The sequence below is a fragment of the Coturnix japonica genome, chromosome 4 (genome assembly GCF_054131305.1).
Source record: "Coturnix japonica strain WE chromosome 4, WE-NBRP24, whole genome shotgun sequence".
NCBI classification, from domain to species: Eukaryota; Metazoa; Chordata; class Aves; order Galliformes; family Phasianidae; genus Coturnix; species Coturnix japonica.
Genome location: NC_140666.1, coordinates 57,618,489 through 57,628,161, shown reverse-complemented (window position 1 = coordinate 57,628,161; position 9,673 = coordinate 57,618,489). Strand labels below are relative to the sequence as shown.

Sequence of the window (9,673 nt, the reverse complement as noted above, 5' to 3'; positions counted from 1 at the left end):
ACAAGAAGTCTCATTTCTTTTTCAGAACAGACTTTGTCTATCAGCCATCTGCTATTGACTTTAGCCATCAACCACTACTGAAGTATGGTTTCATCTTTCACTAAGGATTAGCCCATGCCATTCTCATCTGATCTAGTCTTGTTCATCCATATATTTAATACCGTATTTTTAAATGTCTCCTTCCTGACTTTAAGACATAGATTATTGCTCTCGGAGGTGATGAGGAGATGATCTGTATGAGTATGAGGGGCGCATTCCACAGAATTTTCCAATAAGCTCTTAAAGGGATATAAACTCTCTTTGTTGTGGGTACAGCTGAATCTTTCCTGTTCTCTTCTTTTGCCAGGAAGATATGAGTGGCTGGAGTGTTTGATTCTATATATAACTAGTTGATGTCAGCTGGATGCCAATCCCTTTGAAGAGGATCAGCCCCCAGTTTGTCTCAGTACTAGGTACCATGCAGATCCAAGCACAAGGGTAGAAACCATCCTGGACCAGGCAGGTCAACCCCATTTATAACAAACTCCTGAAGCTTCAACTAAAGAGTTGAGATCACTTTTTTGCTGCACAAAGAAACAGTACGGTAAGTGTATTGTTTCCTGAAATATTTTGTCATTAACTGTCATACAAACTAGCAGATAAAAGACATGTATGTAACCTCTTGGCTCTGCAATTTAAAAGATGTTTATTTTTTAACCTAGTCAGAAATGCACTTTCTTTAAAGATGCCAGAGCATCTGATTTAGTTCCTCAAATTCTTTATTACGTTAAGAAATATCAGCATAACATTTTTGAAAATGTAATACAAGACATAATTAAAATATTAGTTATGAAATAATCTTTTAACGTACTGCGTATATGCAAAGGCCTAAATCTCTGACACTAGTTTTGCTGCAAAATGTATGTATCCAACTCAAAGTTCATTCTTTGGCACTTTCTATCCATGTAAATACTTTCTAGCATCCAACTGCAAGCAGAAACTGCCAGTGCATTTTGCCTAGCTAAAAACACTGTATTTCTAAAGGAGAAATAAAAAAATCACTATTCAGCTGTTCTAAACATGCTGTCAGAAATTAAAGTTGGCTTAATAGCACAAGCTGGCTCAACAATGTAAAAATGTGTGTTTTTTTTCAGCAAGGAAAAATCGTATCAGAAAATCACAATGTTATCACATTCTGCCATGGTCAAAGAGAGGAAAGAACAAGCATCAGCCATTATGGATGAAATACAGAGAAATGGTATAGCGCTGAACCCAACTTACTCTATATGCACTGTCCTCTAGCCCTCCCTAAAACATTTTTAATCACAGAGTTTAACTCTCTTACAGCTTTGTCTCTGAGTGTTTTGCCATAAATAATCTCGGGGGAGTATCATGCTGCCTATGGTAACTAATCCTTTTGTAGTTGCCTCTTTTCATTTGAAAGCTATTTTCAGATGAACAACTGCTGTGAAGGAATGAAGTAATCTAACAGCTGATGTACATTCTGCTAGGATAGCCTTTCAGAACATTATTTGGGGTTAATAACATGACTTCATTCCATTTTAAATGGCTATCATCTGAGGAACACACTGATCTGCCTGTATCTTTTTTTTGTTTGTTTTTTTTTGGCTTTTTTTTTTTTTTTTAATAGGAATGATAAAAAATTTTGAAACAATTGTTTCCAGCTCTGTTCCTGACAATTAATCTTTGTAACTAACAAAATCTGCTATCAATGTGGACATTTTCTCCCAATTCATAGCCATCAGTTCATCTTATATGCAGAAATTTTACTCTTCTGTTGTTGCACTGATGAAAATGTAAACATGAGAAGGTAGCTCAATGGTCAAAAAGAGCTTATTAAAATTATGCTTCTAGTGTGACACCTTCAGAAGCAACTATTTCACCTGGGAATACTGGTCTTCTTGGCTTTCACTAGGTATTTGCTGGGTGCTTTTCAAGATCCTTCTAATCCTTCCCATGAATCTTTTTTTACCATCTATGTAAAATATCATTCTTTTTAAAATGTTAAGTACTCCACAAGTAGCACTGAAAAAACAGAGAGCTCAGCCAATACTTACAATTTTTGCAAATCATACTGCTTGCATAGGATAAAGCACTGGACATTAAATTCCAGTAATAAAAGAATTTTCTTGTGGTCTTTTGCTGCAGAGAGTTTTGGGAGGTTTTCTGTACAAACTCATTAACCAATCTGACTGCAGGAAGAGCAGGACCAGAAACCTAAAGAATTTAGAAAAAAAAGCAATATATCGCAGTGCCCAGTCCTAATACTGAAAATTACTTTTTCTTTCCCCAGTAATTTCAATTCCTCTTCCCTCTTTTTATTCCCAACTGAACATACACTTAAGTCTAAAACCCAGACTGCCCTTACAGATTTCATTACAACTCAGATTTTTTGTACTGAAAGTACCATATGTTCCTGAAATAGTCAGTAAGCTTTTCAGTGCAGAAAAACTGTTTAGAATAATGAATTTCAAAGGGTAAATGTTGATACTGTCCATTCCGATACTAATAAATTTACCATGCAGTTCTGGCAGCCATTGGAATTGTTGGATACCAGTGTTCAGCTTATATAATCTGTCCCTTTATTACTTATGTATTATCAGCTTTGTTGTCAAGTTAGACTCATACATGTAGATATAAACAGATACTGCAACTTGTTTTATAAGACATAGCTGTGATACAAAGCCATTGAAGACAATACAAACACCTCAACCTTGTATTCTACTTCTCTCTCTTCTTCTTTGGATGCCTGGGATATAAACATTTAACAATATATATAATATTCATGAAATATGTGTGCTAAGAGTCTACAACTTTAAATTATACAAGTTAAGTGAAACAAATTCTGAAATAGAAGGATAACCAAAGCCATGATAAGACAAGTTGAACACTAATTCTCTAGGACCAAATGTGAACTATTCTTCAAAAAATCAGAGATGAATCTGATTTTTAAAGGAATAAATTTTTCTCTTTTAATTTTGACAATTTATTTCCCCCCCCCAGTTGTGAATTAAAAATGCTGTCATTCTATGCTGTGCATCTCTGTTTACAATGAAGGTCCTGCACCTGGAAATTACCTAAAAACTAAACTTCATCTGGAAAGAAAATACTGTTTCACAGATGTTACAAACACTAGAGCATTGACAGAGATGAACAGTAACAGGAGGATCTGTAGTGCAAGTCCTTTTGGCTTGGGATGACACTCAGAAGTTTACCTCCTGCGTTTTGATTTTAGCTCCTTTTTATTACAACGCTTTCACACAAACACTGAACCTTAAACTCCTTGCAAATGATATTCACAGCAGAATCAGTTGTGGAAAAGACACAAAGTCATTCAAGTTTTATGAGTGTCTTAAATCTGGGCTTGGTTGGTAATGACTGAAAGTCCGCATTTTCCTGTTGGGCTATAGAAAATGACTTTGTATCCTTCTTAAGTTCTATGTGTCATAAAATGCTGCAGTAAAAGACACCCTCTTATGGTCTCAGAAGAGAGTCTATAGGACTACAGCAGCATCAGGAATATTATGACCTTACAAATACTTTTTCGTTTCTCTGGCAGAATTGGATGTATCATGAAATTTCTAAACCTAGTTGGTAGACGCATACAAATGTGTACATATGTACATTTAAGGAAGTCTTTGGAGTTCCTCAGATTAGCATTCAATTAAACCCAAACCTCGTGTCTAATTCTGTCCAGTTTCTTAAGTGTGTTCTTCAGTAGCTAAACAACTCTCTTACGATGAAGTTACAAATTCTTACTTCTGATACCATAACAAATATAATATTCATTATTAAAATTTATAATCCAAACAAAGGCCTTGAGAAGACTGTAAACTTGAAGACCAAAGGGGACTGAGGGAAAAAATATGCAGAAAGAAACATGTAAATCATATTTAAATGAAGTTTGCTAAGACTTTAAGTGCAGAATAGAGTTGACTTGGCCAGAACAAATATAGAAATGAAACCAGACTAAGATTAAGGTTAAACCATGAAATAAACTTCCAGCATTCATGTCAATTTATGAGGCTTTTTGTATTGGCGCACTTGGAGATATTCTCTTTATGCCATGCCCTAAATGTTCTCCTTTTCTCATTTTTCATCACCTTTCCTGAACTGACACTGAAACAATCCCTAGACACGTCATGAACTAGACAGCAGATTAGATTTTAGTTGGCAGGGGATTCAACTGAACTTCACACCTATGTTTCTGGGTTGCTGCCTAGATACACAATAGTACACAACTGCGGTCTACGAAGTACCTTTGAGCCTATAGCAAACATTTGCAATAACAGTACATATTTATATGTAAAGGAACAGCAAGGCCCAAAACTGTTAACATCCTCCATGCCCCCAGGCAAATGAAGGGTAGTTTGGACAGAGATCAGGATTTATTTGGCTCAGGATTTATATACTACTGGACAGCAAAGAAAAAACTTTTCTGTGTGAAAATGTTGCTGATCTGAGGAGTAGACTTTTCATCTCTTATCACCATAAAACCATTCAACAGTCCATAGCCCTGTAGTAACCATGAAAAAGAAGAAAATCAAAATATGACTTGTGGGTCAAAATTTTAGGCTACAGGCCAGTAACTAGTACACTTATCTCAACCTCAGAGCCAAATCCCCACCATTATCTGTCACTGATATGTCTGTGTTGGACAAGCTGAGTCATTTTCTTCCATGTTAAGAACTCTCTGTTTTTAGCTAACAAATAACAGGAGTGTGTTAGGATTCTTTCTGCATACTATTAATAAAGCAGAAGAGCATGCATGATACAATTAGCTTGCTCTAGCTCCAATTAAATCCACTGCAAGCATTCAATTGAAATCAGTAAGAACAAAAGTGGATCAGTGGTGATACAGTCCATGGCCTATAAACTTGTTTGATTTACTTCATGGAAAACTCATTTAATACAGCTTAGGCTAGATGCTTAATGCACATATCTCAACTGTATTTTCCCAAATGTCAGCACTACATGTTGCTTTTCCATCATATAATTGCTAGGAGATATAGATCACATTACATATACCATGTACACAGAAAATAAAAATAAAAACCTCTTTTTTTTTTTTTTTTTCCTATTTTTTGCCACCCCCCAGCGTTTGCAGTATTAACTTTGACATTAGGTACCTATGCAGATAATTAATTTGCACTGCTAATTTTAGATTGGGCTTCCTGTTTGATTAACCTGGAAGCAAGATACAGTGCCTTACATCTAATTAGGTTTCATTGTAATGCATTAAGATACATGATGAAATTCAGAATTTTATACCCTGTAGATTATAAGAGAATGTAAACAATGGGTGGTCTTATTATTAAAGAAATAACTGATTGTGATCTTGAATAAGTGAATTGAATAAATATAATGCATGTCTTCAATGTAATCTTTGAAACACATTCCATCTTCATTTTTTTCCCCTGAAGTTCAAGAATAACTGAGAATAATTTTAATTATCAAAATGATAATTATTAATAAAAGTGTCAACAGGAAATCATTTCGTTAAAAATTTGTTTTACTATCTGATCCAATTATTGTTACATTTTTTCAATTTTTCTAAGTTCTAAGATGAAATAAATTAATACAAAATAGTTTGTATAGTCTTGAAGTTACTGTATTGTCAGTTCCAAGCTTTATCTACAGATTGAGGACAACTAGTAAGAGAGTGACTACTCAGCATCAGCTTCCTCAGTGACACAAACATCCCTGTTTACAGAACATCACCACAGAGATGATCAGTAAAGTTTTGGATGTTCCATGTTCTCCATCCATAGTCTAAACTGATCTTCCCCTTCTTCTACTTAGACATCTTCATTTTCAAATCTGCTAGGAGCCCGGTAAATAAAATACAAGAATTTTTTTCCTGAACAGTGAATAAACTGACACTGCATTTTATAGTTCAGTTTCTGAAAGTGTCAAGTTTTGAGACTTGCTTGTAACTTTTTGCTTAGAGAGAATAAAAAATAAATATTTTAAACACATAATTTTTAATAAGGATATTGTTGATCTTTGTTCTGTATCTCATTTTAACATTGAGCTTTATTTTGAAGATTTCTTTAAATATAATATGTTACTTAATATAGACATTCTAATACAAACTTTTCTTAAAGTACAAAATGTCCCGGATTTCCAAATAAGAGGTAGAATATTAAAGAATAATTAAAAATAAAATTTATATAAGCGATAAGAAACTGATAGTTGTGTTTATAAGGAGCTACTTGCTCATCTATCCAGCGCAGAACACAGTTAACTCAAGGTTTAATTTGAGAATGCTGAGGTGAGATGGAATTTTGTTACTCGTTTCAGCAGAAGCCAGTTTTCCTAAGTCTCCATGCATGACAATGATGATCCAATTTTCAGAACAGCTAAATGTAATTCAACTGAAATAAATGTGGAGCTTGGGGCACTTGGCATCTTTGAAAAACATGGTTGCAGTGTTCTATACTCTACTCCAAAATTTTGGAAGAATGATCAATTTCACTAACTCCAAATAAAGCTCCCTCTATGTATTAGATAATTATGCCCTGATGTGTTATTGGGTTTCAGGTGTAGGGTGTGCAACATCAGGCATTTAAGAAAAATATGGGTATGTATTTATTCACTGTATTGCAGTCTCACCTAGCTTAAACCTTGGAAAAAAGGTCAGCACGCCAAGAGACATCATGGTAGAGGAACTATCAACACTCAGCAACAGAGGTGCAAGACTCTTCAAGAGACGTCAGCGGAGATCTGATAAATACACATATGAAAATTATCATTATGTTGCAAACAAGCCAAGAAATGTGAGTATTTTGTAATAACTTGCTAACAAAACACAGTGAAACAAGCCTGGGGTTCCTTTTGTGCTCGTGACAAACGTTCTGTGTGATGTATTTGTAGCTTTAGGAAGAACAAGGAGACAAAGGATAAATCTTGTCACAGAAAGACAATTATTTTCTGAACTCATCTCTCAGGAAATGGGCTAAAGCATTAGCAGTACCCTGGGTATCCTCATAGCATTAAGTGTACCTGATGTTTGTCTCACCTGTGGCCTTGGCAAAATACTTAAACCACTTGTTTAATGTCTGAAAATAAAGAGAAAAACATTCATACATTTTGTTTAGCTCTCCAGTGTGGTGAAGGTTTAATTACTTGAGTGTTAGCACTCTACATGTAGTCTAATACAGCATGCAAGCAGCCCCTCTAATTCCATCACAACTCTAACGAAACTTTTTTTGTATAAGTGCATCTCATAAGGAGGCTTTGGGAGCAGAAAGTTTGTAATTTGCCATTCTTATGCAAATTTTGAGGATCTCTCTACATCTTCTGCAGTATTTCTCACAAAAACACACAAACCACGCATGATGTACATTCAGTATGACATTCTGACAATGGAAGAAATTATTCCTCTTTGGTTTCTGTTCCTCTCCCATAAGTGCCTATTTAGACATTGTCTTCTTCATCAGATGATTCTGTCTGCCAAAGTTAATCTCTCTAACATACCTCTGGATGGCTCCAAAACAGACTTCCTTGATTTGTTCTGTTTGTTTCGAGTTAAAACAAGAATTGAGTATCTGCTTTCTTACTTAAAGAAACTGTTACTCTAAAACTGTATATATTTAAATTACTTTTAGTTTATGCGTCATAGCTAAAATAAGGTACTGACTTCTTATGAAACTCCAATTCTATATTTATGCAACAATGATTAAGCCTTTAGATGTTTCCTTAGAACTGATGACCCAACAGCAGAGTGGAAAATAACGCCGTATCATTAAACTTCAGAAAGTGACCTAAAGTGAAGTTGCTATTTCTATTATAAATACAGGAAAAGAAAATCCCAAACAAAATCAATTAAACAAATGCAGTGGGTTTTCAACTGAGATAGGAAAAGAAGCTTTGAAGAATTAGTGCTTTGAAACACTAATGGCTCAAACCTAAGGGATTCATTGAATATTCAGGTAGTGAGGGGCCCTGTCTTGCACATCACAACTCCTAGCATTTAGCCATCCATCAGCCTCCTGTCAAAGTAACAGAACTTACTGTCTGCTGTGAACCACACGGCCTGCAGGTACAGGCAGATATTATTGTAACCAGTGTGAGCAACAGAAGGGATGAACTCTCTTCTTAGACTGCGCATCAGTAATTAAATAGATCTTAACTTAGGAAAAGGTCAGACAACTTAGTTAGATGGTAATTAGGCCTCCTATTGATCTAACTCCTCAAACTCTCAATTCTTCATATAAAGCTTTCACACACTTGAAATACATACATTTAAAATTGTGCTGTAATGCCACTCTTAACACTGATAGACTGATAGACTATTCACTTTAGCTTACATAGCCATTGCAAGAGAGTTGAGAAATTGTTTAATCTTCTGGATAACAACTAGAAAGCCCCGAGGAATGCTGTCCAGCAAAAATGGTACCTAAAAGCAGGACAGTATGCCTCTGGATAGCATGCCCTGGGTCTCAGATCTGGGGATCCCTCAAAAGAGAATCATGGATGAACTCTTCTTCTTCTTTTTTTTTTTTCTTTTTTCTTTTTGCTTTTGCTATTGATGATGTTTATTTCTACTTGAATGCAGCGTGGAGAGCCCATACACAGTGTTAAAATGGATGGCCTCAGTGTTGAAGGAATTCCCCAGCATGCTCCAATGACACCCCCTAATACACCTGATCCCCGGAGCCCACCACATCCTGACAACATTGCCCCAGGTAATACATTAACTCTTAGATACGAATTATATTTAGTGTTCATTACACAGCAAGTGACAGAGCTCTTTATGAAACAACGCCATTAACCATAATTTAATAATGGAATTGTTGTTAGAAATTCATAAATTCAGTTAAGATAACTAATCAGAATTTCCCATGGAAATTTAAAGCAGTACAGTTTAGTTGCTTCTGTTCATTTTTAAAGATTTTATATGCCTTTTGTACTACTTTTTCTTCAACTAAAACATGCACTATGATTTGGTGAAACTGCTCATATTTTTACTGATCCTATAAATATTGAGAAACCTCCTCAGCTGTTAAATTAGACTAATACACCGCATTTACATCGCCCTAGTTTCTAAACCACAATGCAATGCTCAACAGTCTGAAAATTATCTATTGTAGTTTAATTACCCATAAATGTAAATATGAAGTAATTGCAAGTTTTGCTGGACTCTTTTATATAGAAGTAACTTAAAGAGGAATTTGGCCCAGCTAAAAACAAAGTTCTGCTTTATTTAAGTCCTTAACTGTGAAGATACTGTTTTCTTTATTAAAAGCAGTGAGCTGACGGAAGGCCTTATTTTGCATTCTCTAAGACTAGAGAAGGCTAATTTGTTCTGATTAATTTATCCAGTGATATATCCTTTCTTCCTGTTTATGAATTATCCATGAGCACACTGTTGGTTTTTTTACAAATTCATTCTTTGTTTGGAATTACTCAATGCATGTTTTGTGCAGACCTTTTCCAGTCTACGTAAACTAGGTCAATGCTACTCTGTTAGAGAATGCTAAGACTCTGTGCATACACGGGACAAATACAGTTCAAATAGAGGTCTTTTCCATTGCTATGAGATGGTAGAAATCTTCACATTTGAGAATGGTAAAAAGAATTTGCTTTAGTTCTGGTGAAATAAATAGTTATTAAACCACAGGGTAGGTCTTTTTTGTTTGTTTTTGTTTCTTTTCTTACATTTTTAAGA

The 9,673-nt window shown here is 35.0% G+C and overlaps 1 protein-coding gene across 1 annotated transcript in view; it reads left to right on the top strand.

Annotated features, from left to right (window-relative positions):
• The first annotated feature begins 434 nt into the window (after positions 1–434).
• The window catches only part of MYOZ2 (myozenin 2), a 17,143-nt gene continuing 7,904 nt past the window's right edge, over positions 435–9,673 (top strand). The window contains exons 1-4 of the mRNA XM_015861933.3: positions 435–583; positions 1,134–1,237; positions 6,610–6,779; positions 8,561–8,690. Of these exons, the coding sequence (XP_015717419.1) occupies positions 1,162–1,237; positions 6,610–6,779; positions 8,561–8,690 (376 nt within the window). The 5' untranslated portion in view covers positions 435–583; positions 1,134–1,161. The remainder of the gene's footprint in view (positions 584–1,133; positions 1,238–6,609; positions 6,780–8,560; positions 8,691–9,673) is intronic.